General features: G+C 37.2%; 1 protein-coding gene across 2 annotated transcripts in view; it reads left to right on the top strand.

The window, feature by feature from the left end:
* Positions 1-19,751, top strand: part of LOC143038059 (annexin-B12-like) — a 43,434-nt gene that overhangs the window by 7,946 nt on the left and 15,737 nt on the right. Inside the window, exons 3-5 of one of the 2 annotated variants that reach the window (XM_076206946.1) lie at positions 11,092-11,268; positions 12,705-12,743; positions 19,047-19,401. In XM_076206946.1, the coding sequence (XP_076063061.1) occupies positions 11,092-11,268; positions 12,705-12,743; positions 19,047-19,401 (571 nt within the window). The remainder of the gene's footprint in view (positions 1-11,091; positions 11,269-12,704; positions 12,744-19,046; positions 19,402-19,751) is intronic. The other variant, XM_076206947.1, reaches the window with a different exon arrangement.

The following is a 19,751-nucleotide window of genomic DNA, read 5'->3' as shown; positions in this document are numbered from 1 at the left end:
AATTGTGGAACAAGCTAGAAAAATATATAATCCAAGTCAACACCATAAGAAAATCTCACCATATCTATTTTGCTCTTAAATTCGTGTATTGTTATTGCACACACTATTGTTTTGTCTAGTGTGTTCCATACATCCTCTATGGGGAAAGCTGTTCTTTTTCAGGTCCCTTCTATAACTGTCCTTTTTTAGTTTCTTTCTATGTCCTCTTGTGTTTCTCTTATCCCAATTTAGTAAGTCTTCTCTATCAAGGACTCATAACTCTGTAGATGGTCAACAAGTCGCCTCTTTATCTTCTTTGTTCCAGAGTCGGTAGTTCTCGTTTTGACAATCTGTGTTCATAGGACAGTTTGGATAGTGTTGGGGCCATCTTTGTAGTTGCTCTCTGGATTATCTCAATTTTCCTTGTATTCTTTTTAGTACTGGGTGACCATAGTTTTTGCTGTGTACTCCAATTTTGGCCTTATCTTTGTGACTAGTATTTTCTTTGCCATTTCTCCATCCAAGTAAGTAAAAGCCACTTTTATTGATCTTAGCAAGTCATAGGTTTCGCCGACAATTTTATCTGTTTGTCAGGAGATGTATCCTTTGTGATGATTACTCCCAGGTCTTTTTCAGATCACACTTTCTTTACTTTGCACCAATGATATTGTCCTGATATCCTTTTTTTACTTTTCCAAATTCCATTATGCTGCATTTCTGAATGTTGAAGTTCACCTCCCACTTCTGACTCCCATTCCCAAACCCTGTTCAGATCTCTCTGCAGTGAATCACAGTCCGTTTCAGTACTCACTCTCTTTAACAGTTTTGCGTCATCTGGAAAGAAGCTTGTGTAACATTCCACACCCTCATCCATGTTGTTCACATAAATAGCAAAGATTATTGGAGCCAATACTAATCCCTATGGAATTCCACTAATCACCTCTTTCCAAGTAGAAATCTTCTCTCTGAGCACTACTCTCATTTTTCTTCCATGCAAAAAGTCCTCCATCCATTTCAGTAGTTTACCTTGTATCCCTCCCATGGTTTCCAGTTTTCTTAATATATATATATATTTTTTTTTGGGGGGGATATTATTAAAAGCTTTTTGTAGATCTAGGAAAGCACAATCAGGCCATCCGTCCCTTTTCTGTATTATATCTAGTAGTCTTGAGTAAAAACGGATAAAATTTGTGGTACATGATCTTGTATAAAACCAAATCTCGTATTTAGTATACTGTTCTCCTCCAATATTTCATCTATGTACTTTTTATAACTTCACAAATTTTGGCTACTGTGCTTGTAAGGGAAACTTGTCTAATTTGTTGGGTCTTCCTCATTTCCTCCATAAATTGGTACTATATCATAATTTTTTCAAATATGATATTTTTCCTTCTTTGAGTGAGCAACTTTTTATGTTATATATTTTGTCTTTCAATATCCAGTTTCCTATTCAATATGGGCCGTGCGATTTCCTGACATCAAGGTTCATTATTTGGTTCATTATTTATTTCCGTGATACTATTATTTCCTTCATGGGGGGGGGGGAGTTCACTTCTCTCCCTTCATCCCGATGTTGTACATTTTCTCTAGTGAAAACAGACTTGAAGTGTTTTCTCACGACTTCATCCATATCTGTATCTTCTGTGTATTCCATATTTCCTTGGCGTAGTTTCACTATTTCCTGTTTGTTTTTTAGTTTACCATTCACATATCTAGAATAGTTTTGGCTTATCCTTACAATTTTCTGCCTTTTTCTTAGTTTTTTCCCCTCCCTGCTTATTTTTACATTCATTTAATTAATTAATACATATTTGCCACTTTCTAGGTTTTTGTCTTTTCTCAATCTCTTCCAAGCTTTATCTTTTCTTTCACTATGCTGCACCTCCTTTTAAAACAGCACTTAATATACACCTTTTCCTAACCATTTTATTTTTCTGTGTTACCTCGTTTACCATAACTGGATAATTTGCTGATTTTGTTGATTAATTGATTAATTTATTGGTTTTATTTATTTATAGTATTTATATTTAAGTGGTAATTACACAAGGGATAGCAAATTCAAAAAGTTTGTGTACTGGTCGTGCACGTCTCCGGATGGTCTCCACATAAAGTGTCGAGACAGAGTGTGCCCTTGTTTGCTATCGATTCTACAGGACGAGCGTAGGGAGCTCTCGGATTGGCTGTCTGTAGCAAGAGAGCGAACTACCAAGTCAGGAGACCTTGCCTCTGGCGACTCATGGTTTTGGCCCACAGCCAAAACGTTACGCGAGCAAATGTATAACCACGCGTATTGTACGGCAGAACTTGTTCCGTTTATAAGGCCAAAGTGGCGTCAGTAGGTGATCCTTGATGTTTGGTTATGGTGTCTATATTCGCTGCCAGTCCTGACATGGATGACCCTGTCTGGATGAGGAGCGTTTGTCGGTTGTACTATGAACCAACCTAGAAAAACCTAACCGCTCGTGCGGGATTGGTGTTTGTGGGAGGGGAAGAAAAGTCTGCTGGAAAATTATTAGCTGTGTATTAAAGGGAGCTATTGCCACTGGACGCTTTTAGGGATATATATTGAGGTATGTGATTAGGCTCAGGAGACTGATGGCATGATAAGTGTATCCTGCGTTGCGTTGCCTCCTCTCTCTCCCTTAAGGGGGGTGAGAGAGGGAGCTCGGACGGCTCGAAGAGTAAGTATTGGATAATTTCTCCCTGCATTTGTATCCGAAGTCCAGCAGTATATCTCGCTTCTCAAACATCTGCTGATCACTTTCCTGTTCAGTAATTGGTATTGGGCCAGGTAGACGACGAGGTGTAACGTAAAAAGAAAGAAAAAATATGTTCGTACAGTATGCTTCTTCTTGTAGAACAGTAAGCTTACTGTTTACTACCATCACTTGATCATAGGATTACAGACAGCGTGTAAGAGGACACGCTATTGAATATATACTTTTCAATTAAGGACGAAAGGCAGACATTAGCGTAGCACCGTGGTTTTGTTTTAAACTTTCATTTACGGTAATGTATCCATGGTCTAGTTTTTCGGCGCTTCCTTCCAGATTAGACAACATGGCGCTGCTTGCGCCAATATGAAATTTTGTGAACATCATCGAACTCCACTACAGTGATAATGTGGAATTTGTTTTCATGCGGTGGTTATCAGCAACATAGAATATCTGATAAGAACAAGGCCAGAAAAAGTAAATGCTCGCCATACCGCAGCCATTAAAAAAAAAATGTGCGTAGGGAGTGGGCGTCAGCGTGAGCTAGAGCGCTGCTTGAGAATGAACGCTGCACAAGTGCGAATTTTGATCAGCAAAATAGTGTTGATACATCTGCCATATAAATTACAAAATTCTAAAATCAAAACCATGCCATGGGGAGTGTGTAAGAGTATATATATATATATATATATATATATATATATATATATATATATATATATATATATATATATATATATATAACGTCGACCTTTGTACCAGTCGTCCTCTCTTGCAGTTTGAAACTTTTCGCATTTTATGCACTGACAGCATGGGATAGTGACATTTAACACGAATTATCTTAGGCTACACGCGCACAGGGTGGATCTGTCTAGTTTCCTATCGCTACTAATGGTGCGCCCCACCCAAGTCGTTCCTCATATAGCTCCAGTAAGGCTCCCACCCCCCAGCGTTGACATTTGCTTTACCCAACCAAATTCTACCTTGCCTTCCTCCTCTGTGATCTACAAATTCTTGTCATCATTTCAGACTGAAGTATTGGTTTATCAGTACCTAACAGTATATGCATAGGTATGTGTGTATTTACCTAGTTGTATTTACCTAGTTGTATTTTACGGGAAGGGGAGCTATGCTCGTGGGGTCCCGTTTTCATATCTCATTTTATCTAAACTATTTTTAAATTCATGTATTGTTTTTGCACACACCACTTTCTCATCTAACTTGTTCCAACTGTCTATTACTCTGTGAGGAAAGCTGTTCTTTTTCAAATCTCTTCTATAGCTGTCTTTTTTTATTTTCTTTCCGTGTCCTCTTGTATTTCTGTCATCCCATTTTATCAGATTCTCTCTATCAGTAATTTCTATGCCTTTCATGATTCTGTAAATAGCTATCAAATCTCCTCTCTCTCTTCTTTGCTCTAGTGTCTGTAGTTTAAGTTTTTGTAGTCTCTCTTCATATGATAGTTTTGAGAGTGTTGGTGCCAGTTTTGTGATTGCTCTTTGTATTCTTTCTAGTTTTTTTATACATTTTTTTGTACTTGGTGACCATATCGTTGCTGCATATTCCAATCTTGGTCTTATCAGGGTGATTAGGATTTTCCTCACCATTTCTTCATCCAGGTATGTAAATGCCACTTTGATTGTTCTTATTAAATTATAAGTTTCTCCAAAAATCTTATTTATATGTTTCTCAGGTGATATATTATTCATAACAATGACTCCCAGGTCCTTCTCATTTTCTACTTTTTTTATTCCTTCTTCTCCCAAATTATATGATCCTGTTATTCTGTTTTTGCTTTTTCCAAACTCCATTATACTACACTTTTTTGTATTGAACTCCATCTCCCACTTCCTACTCCATTCTTGTACTTTATTTAGATCTCTCTGTAGTGATTCACAATCTTCTTCAGTTTTCACTCTTTTCAGTAGTTTTGCATCATCTGCAAAGAAGCTCATATAGCTTTCAATTCCTTCATCCATATCATTAATATATATAGCAAACATTATTGGGGCCAGAACTGTTCCCTGCGGGACACCGCTTATTACTTCATTCCATTTTGAGTGCTGATCTCTTATCACTACTCTCATTTTTCTTTCTTGCAAAAAGTCTTCCATCCAATTTAGCAATTTACCTTGTATTCCTCCTTCATATTCTAATTTCTTAAGCAACTTCTTATGTGGTACTTTGTCAAAAGCTTTTTTTAGGTCTAGAAATGCACAGTCCGCCCATCCATCTCTTTCTTGTATTATATCTATTAGCCTTGAATAGAAACATATTAAATTGGTGACGCATGATCGTCCTTGTCTGAATCCAAATTGTCTTGGATTTAGTACGTTGTTTTTTTCCAAGTATTTTACCCATCTATTTTTGATAATTCTTTCACATATTTTTGCTATTGTACTTGTTAGAGAGACTGGTCTATAGTTGGTAGGGTCTTCTTTATTTCCTCCTTTATATATAGGTACTATATTTGCTTTTTTCCAATCTTCTGGAACTTTTCCTTCTTTTAAGGAACTGCTTATTATGCTATGTATTTTGTCTGCCAGTTCATTCCTGCATTCTTTCAGAATCCAGTTTGCTATTTCATCTGGCCCATGCGATTTTCTGACATCAAAATTACCCAAGTGTGTCAATATTTCATTCTTTGTTACTTCTATTTCTTCCATAGGGGGGACTTTTTCTTTCCACTCAATCTCTTCAGGTTGTATATTTTCCCTTGTAAACACTGATTTAAAATGTTTGTTCATAATTTCTGCCATTTCCATTTCCTCAGTGTATTCAACTCCTCCTTGTCTTAATTTCTCCAAGTCTTGTTTGGTTTTCAGTTTATTGTTTACAAATCTGTAGAATAGTTTTGGTTGATCTTTACACTTTTCTATAACATCTTTTTCATATTTTCTTTTTTCCTCTCTGCACTTTTGTACATATTCATTTCTATAACCAGTATATATTTTCCATTTTTCAGGTCTTCTGTCTTTTTTCCATCTGGTCCAGGCTTTGTCTCTTTTGTCTTTTAACTCCCTACAACTTTTGTTTTACCAGCATTTTACATATTCTTTTTCTTGTTTTTGTCTTGGGACATACTTTTCCACTCCTTTTTTGTAAATTTTTGTCAAAATATTCCATTTCTCTTCCACTGATGTTTCTTCTTTGTATATTTCTTCCCAGTTTTCTTGTTGAAAGAATTCTCTTATTTTATCAAAGTTTGTTTTTTCATACATCATTCTTCCTTTTCTATATTGTTCATTTCTTTTCATATATTTTTCTTCATTAAGTTCCAGTTCAATCAATATGTGGTCACTTTTACCTATTGGTGTTTTATATTCAATCTTGTCCACTATTCTAGGTTCAGATGTAATTATTAAGTCTAGCCTCGATGGTTCTTCTTCATTTCTATACCTAGTGTTCTCTTGTATCCATTGTGTCATTGAATGGTCAGTAATCATCTCAAGTAGAGCATTTCCCCATGAGTCATCACCACTCTTTACTGTCATTTCTTCCCAGCAGATTTCTTTGCAATTAAAGTCGCCCATCATAACTATTCTTCCTCCGTCTTCCATTATTTTAGTTAATGCTATCTTTGTGTCCTCTAACATACTTTTATGTTCACTCTCCTCCCATGAGGCTGTTTTCGGAGGCACATAATTGATCACAAATTTTCTGCTCTTCTTATCTCGGTCTTCCACTTCTATCATAATCATCTCTACTGTATTCTTTCCATATATGACACCTTTCACGTTTATATCCTTCTTAGTCAGGAACATAACTCCACCCCCTTGTTTTTTCTCTCTGTTTCTAATCCAATAATTGTATGCATCATGTCCTACACTGTTGGGTGGTAGTGGGCCTTTTAATTTTGTTTCTACAATTCCCATTATGTCCGGTTCTTTTTCTTTCAAATAATCATTCAGTTCATTCAATCCTGTTATCAATCCATCTATATTTGTGTAAGACGCTCTTAGTTTTCTGCCACTTCCATTGTGTTCTCTGTTTCCCTTATGTTTTTCTTTTGTATGTCGAACTGCTTTATTTTCATGTTCACTACTCTCCAATAGAATCTCTCTTTCTCTGACTCCGTTCTTTCCTCGTTTTTTTGCCTTAGCTTCAAGTCTTTTCTGCTTTTCTGCCTCTCTTTCCTCCTTATTCATTTCTCTTTTTATCCATACCTTTTTATATTGATCATTTGTTGCTAGTTTCCCTGTTTTGGATAGAATTTTCTCTGCCGTTGTTTGTGACCTGAATTTAATCTTAATTGGTCTGGTCTTATCTGTACTATATTTTCCGAGTCTGAATTTTTCCTCAATTTCCTTTATAATTTCTGGTTCATCTTCCTGGACTAATTTTAATAAACTGCTTACTCTTTCATTTTCCTCCTTGATTCTTGCGGTTCTATCTGGGTTATGTTTCTCTTCCATTCCTAATATAATTATACATTTCTTTTTGTCAGCTAATTCTCTTACTATATTCTCCTTCTGTCTTCTTTAATAACTGAGTCTTCATTATGTTCTTTCAATTGCTGTTTGACTATGTCAGTGAATGAGACCTTATTCCCTTCTTGGGTTGTCCTCCAATTTTTAGCTTCTGTATCTATTTTCTCTCTGTTTTCATTACTATTCTTCTTCAATTTCTCATTCTCCTCCTTTACATTTCCTAACTGTCTTTTTAGGTCCTCTATTTCTTCAGTTAAGTTTCTGTTTGCCTTCTCTAGTTGTTCCAACCTTTCAATTCTTTGGAAAATGGAGTCAACATTACCTAACTTACGTTCCAAGTCCTCTATCACCTTATCAACTCTCTCCTCTAGTCTTATCAGTCGGGGGGGAGGGGTTGTGTCCCCCCCACCCTCTTTAAATCCCTGGAACATATTCTCGTCACTTTCTACTGTATTGCTCCTCTCTATACTTCTAATCTTTACATTTTTATTAGACATTTCATCCTCACTCAGCCTTTTGTTTACCTTTCGCTTGTCTGGCTGGGCCAAGTCTACTCCCTCCTCATTTCCTTCCATTTCCCTCAGTAATCCCTCCCCTTTTCCTCTTTCCCTACTTTCCCACTACTCCACGAGCAATTTCCCCCCCCACCCTGTAAAAACACTAGGCACTTCTCTTTGCGTTGGGATCCACAGACTTCAGTTTTCTTCAGAACGTCATCCAAGCCGTCCATTCGCTGAAGTGTGTGTGTGTGCGTGTGTGTGTGTGTGTGTGTGTGTGTGTGTGTATATATATATATATATATATATATAATATACACACAGACATGACAATTGAATAGACACCAAGAAAAATGCATTTCTGCTCTTATTTAATGCTTAATGCTATTCAGATTTACTTAATATGTTATATTTACCTAGATTTAGGTTTCAGATTACATACATGGTTAATCAAGGATGCCACGAACCAAAGGAGCAGTAGACATATCTGAATTTCAGCGAGGTCGTATTGTGGGTCAACATGAAAATGGACTTGGTCAATGCAAAATATCAGAAAATCTATCAATGCCCCTTTCTACTGTTAATAGAGTGATCGTACAATTCACCAGAGAGGACAAGAAGGGCACAAAATGTCGTCATGGGCCGTCAGAAGGAACCTTGTGTCTTGTCAAAAGAAATGTCGAAGAGGACCCACATTGCAAGACCTCTGACATAGCAGCACAAGCTGATGTCAGTCCCATAACAGCTGTGAGGTATCTCTACAAGCTGGGTTACTATGGCAGAGCTGCAAGAAGGAAACCACTCCTTCGTCCAGCCAATATCAAGTGCAGAAAGGATTGGGCTGTTGAGATGGTGGAGAGACCTGTGGCCTTTTGGAGCACTGTCATTTTCTCTGATGAGTCACGATTTGCATTATTTTCTGACAGTGGAAGAGTGTGGGTCTGGAGACTCTGTAGTCAAGAGTTTGACCTCAAAAGACTGCAGCCAACAGTTTAACATGGGGTCATTTCAATAATGGTGTGGGGTGCAATTTGGAGTGATGGTTGATCAGAGCTTGTGGAGTGTCAAGGAAACATCAGTTCAGTCAAATATGTTTCTATAATAAAGGAAGGACTCATTCCAATACTCTCCAGTGGTAGAATGAGTAAAAATGTCTTCCTATTTATGGGAGATGGAGCTCCTTGTCACACTGCTCAAACAACACAAAATTGGTTGAGCCAAATGGGATCAGGAAACTTCCATGGCCAAGTCAGTCCCTGGATATGAACCCTATTGAACACCTCTGGGGCATATTAAACCGACAACTTCGCTAAAAGAACAGGAAGCCATCTTCAAAACCCAAACTCTTAGGATTATTATGGGAAACGTGGCAAGAAATCCCTCATGATGATATCAGTGAACTAATCACTAGCATGCCTAGAAAGGTTCTTGCATTGAAAAAAGCAAAGGGGATGTCAACCAAGTATTAGTTATTCACATTGTGACCATTTATAAGCATTTTAATTGTATCAATTGCTTGTTTAATAAATCAAACCATTTCTCTTGGTGACTATTCAATTGTCATGTCTGTGTATGTGTATATATATATATATATATATATATGTATATATGTATATATATGTATATATATATGTATGTATGTGTGTGTGTATATGTATATGTATATATAAATATATATTATGATAAGTCAAATCAGCCATCCTGAGTCCACTGCTGAACAAAGGCCTCCTTAGCATTCCATGATTCATACAACTGCATGAACCTCTGCCATATCACTCCTGCTGATTATTACTCCAAGGTCTCTTTCAGAGTTCACTTTTTTTACTACTTCACCAATTTTATAATTTCTTGATATTCTGTTTTTACTATTTCCAAACTCCATTATACTACGCTTCTTGATATTGAAGTTCACTTCCCACTTTTGAGTTCATTTCCAGATTTTGTCCAGGTCTAACTATAAAGATTCACAATCCTCCTCTGTTCTTAATTTCTTTAGTATTTTTGTGTCATCTGCAAAGAAATTCATATAACACTCTACTCCTTCATCCGTGTCATTTATATATATGGCAAACATGATTGGAGCCAGTACACCACTTATCATTTCTTCCCAATTCGAGTATTTGTCTCTAATTACTACCCTCATTTTTCTCCCTGTCAGGAAGTCTTCCATCCATTCCAATAATTTTCCTCTGATGCCACCTATTGATTCTATTTTTCTTATTAGTTTCTTGTGTGGTACCTAATCAAATGCTTTTTGTAGGTCTAGAAAGGGACAGTCTGCCCATTCATCCTTTTGTGTTATCTCTATTAGTCTCGAATAGAAGATCAGGTTTGTTGTACATGATCTTCCTTGTCTAAATCCAAATTGATTTGGATTCAGTATAGTTTTTTCTTCCAGATGTTTAACCCATGTACTTTTGATAACTTTTTCACATATTTTTGCTACTGTGCTTGTCAGGGAGACCAGTCTGTAGTTGGTTGGATTTTCCTTGTTTCCTCTTTATATATTGGTACAATATTTGAATTTTTCCAGTCCTGTGGTACCTTTCCTTCTTTGAGTGAGTATTTATATTGTATATATTGCCCTTGAACTCCTCTATGCATTCTTTCAGTATCCAATTTGCAATTCCATCTGGACCATGTGATTTTCTGACATCAAGATTTTTTTATTTGGTCTCTGATTTCCTTTTGTGTTAGTTATTTCCTTCATGGGGGGGGGGTTCTCTCTTTTTCCCTCACAGGTGAATTTTCAATTGTGAATACAGATTTAAAATGATTGCTCATAATTTCAGCCATTTCTAGTTCTGTATATTCATAATTTCCTTGGCACAGCTTCTCCATTTCTTGTTTATTTTTTAGTTTACCATTTACTTACCTGTAAAATAGTTTAGGTTCCTTGCTTTTTTCTATTATTTCTCTTTATAGTTTCTCTTTTCATCTCTGCATATTTTTACATAATCATTTCTTAGTTTGATGTATGTTTGCCATTTACTAATTTTTTTGTCTTTTTTCCATCTTTTCCAAGCTTTGTCTCTTCTATCCTTAGCCTCGCTACATTTTTTGTTGTACCAGTTTTTTATGTATACTCTCTCTTGCTTTTGTTGTGGTACATGTTTGTTCACTCCCTCATTATAAATTTCTTTTAGTATATTCCATTTCTCTTCCATCCGTATTTCTTCCTTTAGGAATTTTTCCCAGTTTGTGTTATGAAAGAATTTTATCTACCCTGTCCAAGATAGGTTGATGGGATTTGAAAATGGGTAGCAGGAATATGATTCTCTGCCATTCTTCTTGCAGGACCACTACCATTAGGTACCTGTAATTGGACCTTCCTGAAGCCCTGGTTCTGTAGAACAAAGTTGTTTGGTTGTAGCACAAATCTAAGCCACAAAGTGGCTAATGTGACTGTTATTTAGGCTGTTAACCTTTTCCAAGAAATTGTAGTACTTATCTGACTTTCTTTTCTTACAGCAAATCCCAACAATCAAGTCTTTGGGTTCATTTGATGCTAGTACTGATGCCTCAAGTCTGCGAAAGGCTATGAAGGGGTTTGGGACAGATGAGAAAGCTATCATTCACATCTTAGCCAATCGTACCAACATCCAACGGCAGCAGATTTTGCTGAAGTACCAGCAGTCCTATGGTAGGGTAAGTAGAAGACTTCACAATTGGTGTATAGTATCTTGTAGGATGATAATTTTGGCATGACAAATGATAGAAATATCTTGGATCTGATAATAAACTTGTATATTGTCAGGGAATGACTGATGGGGAGGAGAGTAAGAGTAGTACAAAAGAGGAGCTACAAGTAGTATTGAAAGAAATAGAAGCTAAAAATGCACCTAGAATAAATGGATATCATGTGTAATGTCTTGCAAATGGTAAAATAGTAATAGTGCATTGGGCAGTGAAATCATTCAATGTGTGTCTAATTGAAGGAAGTGCACCAGTAGATTGGAGGAGTGTTGTGTGATGTCCTGTTGTACAATTGGAATGAAGACCAATATGAATGTAATGGTTTCAGAGAGATCATTCTGTTGAATGTGTTTGGTGAGGTGCATGGTTGTGTTGAGAAAATTAGGAAAAGAACAGATGGAATGACTGGAGAAGAGCAGTGTATGCTTAACAGAGGAAGAGGGTGCATAGATAAAAGGGATAAAACAGGTGTATAAAAAGTACATAGCAAAAGTAAGGGTGTTTTTTAAGCTTTCATATACTCTGAAAAGGCATATGGTTGGGCAAATAGAAAAACTGTAAAATGTATTACAAATGTGTGGGATAGAGGGTCTGTTGAATGCAGTAGTAAAAAAAATACATGCATAGTAAGGCATCTGTGAAGGTTGGGAATGAAGAGAATGAATGGTTTGGGATGAATGTGGGGCTCCATTATGGTTGTGTAATGTTGCTATGGTTGCGCACCTAAGCGAATGGGGTGGTGAAGGAGGTAAATCCAAAAGTGCTTAGTGATATCTGGAATTGGTGGGTGAGAATGGGAGAACATAAACTGAACTGGTTACCGGGTATTTGTGAATGGTGCTGCCTTTGTAGGTCATTTTATGGAACAGCAAATGGTTAATTGAGTTTGGAAGGGTATGTGAGAGGAAAGTTGAATGAAAGTGGACTAAAGTAAATTGATGAGATGTGCAAGGACTGGTGAAAGTGACAAATTTAATGAGTGTGTGGAGAGTGAGAGGCAGAAGTGGATAGTTGAAAGTTTTTGGGGTCATGTGTGGCAGTAAATGGAGGAATGGATGTAGAAGTGAATTATAAGAATAAAGAAAGCAAGGAAATGTTTGGGTGGAATAAAGAATGGTATGAGATTATGTAGTCACTTTTCATGTCCATGCATGTTTTGATTGTAATACTTCTCTCATGGTTTCATATTTTGATTACATTAGTTGTTTAATTTTATTTGAAAGTGTATTTTTACTTAATGTAATAGATGAAACTATGAAACTTTCTGTATGAATTTGTTTGATTTTGAAATCAGAGAAATATATTCATAAGATTATCATTCATAACTGTGTGTGCACTTGTTTGCAATTGATTTAACATTAAAAGGATGTTTGATTTTCATGTCACAGGATCCTAAACTCCCCATTCAGCAGGATGTTAGTGAAATGGTATGATGGTCTTTCAGCTGTATTTTGCTGTCATTGGTATACAGTATTAGCTGGTTTGGCTTTTGGTTTAGTATCAGTAATAGTAAGTCTAGTAAATATGTTGCTGACAGACATGTGTAAATTAAAGTTTCACGAGTGCATGCCTTGGCTGGCTACCTCCTTTGTAAGGGGAGGAAGCCATTGATGGTATATTTTCCACCTAGTAAGATCTCAAAATTCAAATGGATTTTACATTTGAATATTGATTTTTGCTTGTGTGATTTGTATGTTTTATATAGGGCACCCAGTAATGCTTTATTTATATCATTCTAGTAAATCTGAATACTATTTGGAAAGTTTGAAATACTGGATGATGTAACTTTCTTACCTTGCGTTATATGCACATATCCACCCACAATTTTTTCATATTCATGCACTTTATCAACACATGTACATAGTATATGCAGTTCTAAGATGGGAGAGATGTTCAGTTGGTTATTTTATCTAACGGGGGTGTATACTTTGAAAAAGACCTTTGGTGTTTGTGTGTATTTTTGAATGAGGGATGAGGGAGGGTCATTGTGTAAATGAAGCAGGTGACCCTGCTGTGGAAGTGCTGTCTTGATGCATTGATTCTAACCCTGGCAGTGGACAGGAGACAAAGATGACCTTTCATATACAAGGAGCTAAGATGAAAGGGAAAGAAATGAGTGATAGATGGGAATTGGATGGGTGGGGATGGGTGTTTGCCTTGGCTGGCTATCTCCCTAACAAGGGGGAAGAAGCCTTGGTATGTAGATGTATAATGTACATACATATACCGATAGCTTTTACCCCCGTACAAGGGAGGTAGCTAAAGTCAAAGGCATAAATTCACTCCCACCCACTTCATCCACACTCGCTCATCACCCCTCTCCCCCGCTTTTCTTGGCTCCTGATGATAGGTCATCCCTGCATCTTGCCTACTGCCCTGGGTCAGAAGCAATGTAGCAAGACACAGCACATCCATAGCAAGGCTGCTTCATTTAATCGGTGACTCCCCTCTCTGCCCTTCGTGCAGAAAAAGAGTAAGACAGGGAGAAATCCCTTTGGGCTGCATCAAAATATTCACACACACTTCTCCCCCCCCCCCCATATGAAGTACAGTACTGACTATGTAAGTATTATGCCGTCAATATGGCTCCCCTACAAACTAGTCATGTAACCTTCTTTTATGATTGGAGACAAATCTCCACAAAAGAATATTGATCACTTTTAACTTCTATTATCCCACCTTGTTATGATTGATTCTAAAGAGAGATTGAAGCATTTGGTGGCAGTCTAGAAAGATTTACAAGAAGAGGTAGTTGAGAATAAGTGCAGGTTTATATAGTGGTAACCAGGATAACAGTAGGAAGAGTTAAGGATGTACAATTTGTACATATTCTAAGGGGAGAGAGTGGGGGGAATATCTGATCATTTTTTGGTGGAAGGTAAGTTGAGAGTGGAGGATAGATGGAGAAAGAGGAAAAGGATGGAAGGTGAACTGCTTAAACGAGAAAGAAAAGGAGGAGTACAAGCAGCTGAGAGAGGAGTGGGAGTGATGAGAAACAGGGCATAGGAGTCATGTTTTTGGCCAAGAAAAACAAATGTGATGAAGGTAACGGAGGGTAAAAATAGTGTGGAAATGATCATGGTAAAAGTTGAAGATGGCAACATAAGTAGAAAGTTTATAGTGATTTAAATGCCCCCAAAAATGGGCTCATGGAAAGATGGCAAGCATTCAAAATTGTTAGAAGATACAAGGCATTCATTAAATGAGATGCTGAAGGATGGAGGTAACCTGGTACTTTTGGAAGATTTTAGCTGCAAAGAAATCTGTTAGGAAGAGATGACAGTGAAAGGTGGAGTGGATCTATGGTTAAATGTAATACTTGACATGACTATAGAACATACAATGACACAATAGGTAAAAGAAAATACCAGATATAGAAGTAATGAAGAACCAGTGAGACTAGATTTAATGTTTATAACAGAACCTGAAATTGTGGATAAAATTGAATACAAGACACCATTTGGGAAGAGTGATCACATATTAATTGAATTTGAGCTAAAAGAGGAATTATATATAGAAAGAAATGAGAGATACAGAAAAGGAAGACTGATGTACAATAAAACTGACTTTGGGAAACTTAAGAAATTCTTTCAAGATGCAAATTTGAACAAATTCTACAATGAAGAGACAAGTGGAAGAGAAATGGATGATTTTGATGCTTTGATGGAAATTTATAATGAAGGGGTGGATAAATATGTACTAAGGCAGAAACAGAAAAAGGTGTACATTAAGTACTGGTTCAACAAAAGATGCAGTGAGGCGAAAGATAGAAGGGATAAAGCTTGGAAAAGATGGATAAAAGATAGAAGAAAATCTGGAAAGTGGCAAATGTATATCAACCAAATAAATGAATATTTTAAAGTGTGCAGAGAGAAAAAAAGAAACTACAAAAAAGACGTCATAGAAAAATGTAAAGATCAACCTAAGCTATTCTATAGATAAGTGAATGGTTAAACTTAAAAATAAACAGGAAATGCTGAAACTACGGCATGGAAATATAGAGTACATTAAGACCTCTCATTAACGGATGTTAATTAGCTGTGTTTGCGGTGTTTTCAGTGTTTTGGAGTGGTTTTTGGTGGCAGTGATTGCACGCACTAAACAACGGAACCAAAAACACTGAAAACACAGCGAAAACACCACAAACACTGCTAATTAACGTCCGTTAGTGAGAGGTCTCACTGTACATAGAAAATTTAGAAAGGCTTCAAGTTGGTTTTCACTAGAGAAAAATACAGCATTGGGATGAAGGGAATCACTGCAGAGAGACCCAAAAAGGTTTGGAAATGAGTCAGAAGTGGGAAGTAGACTTCAACATAAAGAAATGTAGGATAATGGAATTTGGAAAAGTAAAAAAAGAATATCAGGACAATATAAAATCAGAAGAAAGGAAATAAAGAAAGTGGGATCTGAGAAAAACCTAGGAGTAATCATCACAAATCAACTACCAATTTTGTAAAAAAAAAAATGTATATATGTATGTCTAATTGTATTTAATATTGTTGAATAAACCTATAATAATAATAAAAAAAAAAAAACATGTCCTCTGATAAACGGATAAACAAAATTGTTGGAGAATCCTACAACTTGCTAAAATCAATAAGGGTGGCTTTTACCTATTTGGATGAAGAATTGGTAAAAAAAAATACTAGTCACATTAATAAAGCCTAGACTGGAGTATGCTTGATACTATGGTCACCCAGTATCAAAAAGAATGCAAAGAAAATTGAAAGAATCAAGAGAACAACTACGAAGATGGCCCCAACACTTTCAAAACTGTCATACGAGGAGAGATCGTCAAAACTGAATTTACCAACTCTGGAACAAAGAAGAGAAAGAGGTGACCTGCTGACCATCTACAGAATCATGAAAGGGAAGGAAGTCCTTGATAGCGAGGACTTGCTAAATTGGGATAAGAAAAATACAAGGGGACATGAAAAGAAACTCGAAGGACAGTTATAGAAGAGACCTGATGAGCAGTGGATGTCTGGAACAAACTGGATGAAACAATAGTGCATGCAAAAACTATACACAAATTTAAGATTAAACTAGACACTATGAGATACAAAGACGGGACAACATAAGATAGCTCCCATTCCTGTAAGATACAACTAGGTAAATACAACTAGGTAAAATACACACTAAATTCTAGACAATTATAACAAAGTAAATTATGAATGATAATAGGACATTACTGAATAATTCATGGGTGTAACTAAGACACAACTTCAACTACAGTGTTAATTTGCATAGAATACCTTGGTCCATAAACAATGCCAAAATAATAATAGAGAATGTTGGCTATGAATCAATTTGGGAAAACCAGTACAGTGTTATGAGAATGATACTCATAAATTACACTCATCCTGTCCCCACTAAACTCTGCTCACTAGACTCATTCACCTAGTGGCTGTTAGACAGTGCACAAGGTACGATCTCTTGAAGATGAGTAGGGCCTCTGCATGGAGTTGCCAACAGACAAATTCTTCTCACCTGCAACTCTATCCAGAGGTACAGTCCTGCAGGGCTGGTACCAGTTTTTTGGAACTGGCCCTGAAACTCTTCACTATTACTAATCTATCTATAATAATGAAATCTTTTTCATATAAGGAGGTCAGGACGCCAGTACTTGCCCTCCCACTCTGAGCTGGTAATGTCAAAACCAGTCCAGATCCCAACACATATCCACATTGCACAAAGCCCATAAGTGACAGACATGTGTCTAACCAGTGCAGCACATGCAAATATTTGGCCCCTTTCACATGCACCACACTTGCAAATATTGAACAGTACAGAAGGAATTGGATTAAACACACACTCCTCCACACATTTAATTTCTTCTTGGCCTCCCTCACCTTGTATTTCACTTCTACCCTCTTTGCTCATTACCTTTTGCTTGCTTCCTCATTTCTCTTCTGCAACCAGTCCTTGTGTGCATGCTTCTTTTCTGCCATCACTGGCCTTGTTTCTTCATTCTACCATTCACTACTTCTTCCTGTTCCCAACAATCCTCCTCATACGACCTGCCGTCTTTTACACACTTTAACACTTTCTCCTTCAAAACTCAGCCATTCTTCCTCTATCTCCATTTCCCGTTTCTCTTTCACTAATTCCATATCTTTCTCAGCTTCATCTGGTATCCTTCCTCTTTCTCCATGTCATTCAGTTTGTTCACTCTCAGCACATCTGCCGCCCATCTTATCTGTCTCCATTTTACATCCATTCTCAATTTCCCTTCCAGATGATGATCAGACATTCCACTGCTCTTTCCTATAATCAAGGACCAATGATGGGCTTGTGATAATCTTGCAAGATGGATAACAGAGTTGACTTTTCAAAACCTGTCAACCACCTCATCTTTATCAGGAGGTGCATCTATGAGGGGCTGACATTGTCTGGACTGTACCCAAGGTTCCTCTCTATCAACTTCAACTATATTTCTTACAACTTTTCACACATGGAGAGCTGACAACTGGCAACTGCTCCCCTCCTACTATTCTCAGCTAGTGACATAAACAGTCCGACACTGATACAACAATGACAACAGTCTAAAGTTTCTTCCCAAAGAGATATGTGGGAGGACCCAGGGACTTGCCAACTGCTGTGAGGCTGTGGGTTTTCAATTTAGTTAAACTTGAGGGAGCAATTATTTCTATTTTTGTCCTAAACTCGCATCCAGAACTCTTCCAATCCTCCTTATGGGCACTACTATATAATCCATTGATATTCTCGCATGCACCTACCCACCAACCATTATGGGCCATATATACTTCTGTACATTTTTCTTCTTAAATATTGCTTTTATTTAATTTTTAATGCACATTCTGGTGCGTAAATCTGACACCATTACATTCACATTCTTCACCAGATTCTCCATTTTTGTTTAAACTGTTCCAACATGTTTATCTCTCCTTTTCTCATTACCAGGACCATATGCACCTCAAACACCCATATTACCCAGTACACTCTAATTTTCATTGAAATTGTCCTTGATGACACTTTGTTCCATTTAACCACCTATTTGCACATAGTGCCACTCCCAGTGCCTTACCCACCAATACTACCAAAGTGAAATTCTCCTTTCCCTTTTAGTTTTACTCTGTGCTAACACATCAATTTTTCTTTACACAAACATACTACCAGTCTATCCACATGTGCTCTTATCTATTACACATCCATGCATTCACTGAGCCAATAAATGGCTCTGGTTGGAGTTTTCCTCCCAGATGCATTAGCCTTCATTCTCTGCTGTTGGTACAGAGAAGGGAATGTCCAATCCCATCACCCTTTCCTGTTTAATCACCATCTATGGCACACATGGGAAGGGTGGTGGCACTCTGCTCTCCTTCTCCACCACAAGAGGATAAAAAAAGAGAGGTGGAGACTTAGAAGTGGTAAATAGGTTCAAATAGGCAGCAGGAAGAAGGGACAGCTATAGTGAATAAAAATATCCAAGTTAATGAGTCATTAGAAATGAAAAAGTAAGCTCGTCATTCCTCTATGGGTAGATTTTTTTGCTAACATAGACAAGTAATGTGCGATTAGAAAAAGTCCCTAAAGTATTTACTGCATATAAGTATGCAGTCAGTTCCCAGTACAGTGTACTTGATTCATGTACCAATTGCTTACATAGTCTTCCAGAAAGTAAATAATAACAAAAAAGGTTTTGGTGTAAAAATTAGTAATGGAAATCTGGTTTGCTTTGGCTAACATTATTGTATTATCTACAGGATCTTGTTCATGATCTGAAGAGCGAGTTGGGTGGCAAGCTTGAGACAGTGGTGTTGGCTCTCATGACTCCTTTGTACCAGTACCTTGCCCAGGAAATTCACCATGCCATAGATGTTATTGGTACTAAGGAAAGGGCATTAGTAGAGATATTATGCACTGCAGATAATGCTACCATCCACCACATCAAGAATGAGTATTTTAAACTCTACAACAAAAAAATAGAAGATGATATCAGAGGTGACACTTCTGGAGATTTCCAGCGTCTTCTAATTTCCATGATTGCTGGAGCAAGAGAAGAACATAACTGCGACCCTAGTCTGGCTCCTAGTCTTGCACAACAGTTGTATGAAGCTGGTAAGTGGTTCTTTGGCTACTATAACTCTGTAATGAAACAAGTAGTGTAATATAGGAGGGCACCAAATACTATATGGGGATACAAGATGCACCCTCATAGAAAATACTCCCTTATTTTGCAACTCCATTCTGCCCTATTTTCTGCTTTCTCCCTTGTTCACCAGACATTCCCCTATTGTTCAAAGCCCTTTTCACCCTATCCATCCATCTCATTCTCAGTCATCCATTCAAGTTCACTCCATCCACCTCTGCCTTCCACACCTCTTTTACTAATCTTTCTTCATTTGTTCTTTCCATGTCTCATCAATCCTATCTGCTATTTCCTTGCATGCTATGGCACTTAGCTTAAA

The sequence above is a fragment of the Oratosquilla oratoria genome, chromosome 23 (assembly GCF_046742065.1).
Source record: "Oratosquilla oratoria isolate Oo_2021 chromosome 23, ASM4674206v1, whole genome shotgun sequence".
NCBI classification, from domain to species: Eukaryota; Metazoa; Arthropoda; class Malacostraca; order Stomatopoda; family Squillidae; genus Oratosquilla; species Oratosquilla oratoria.
This window is presented reverse-complemented; position numbering and strand designations above follow the sequence as displayed.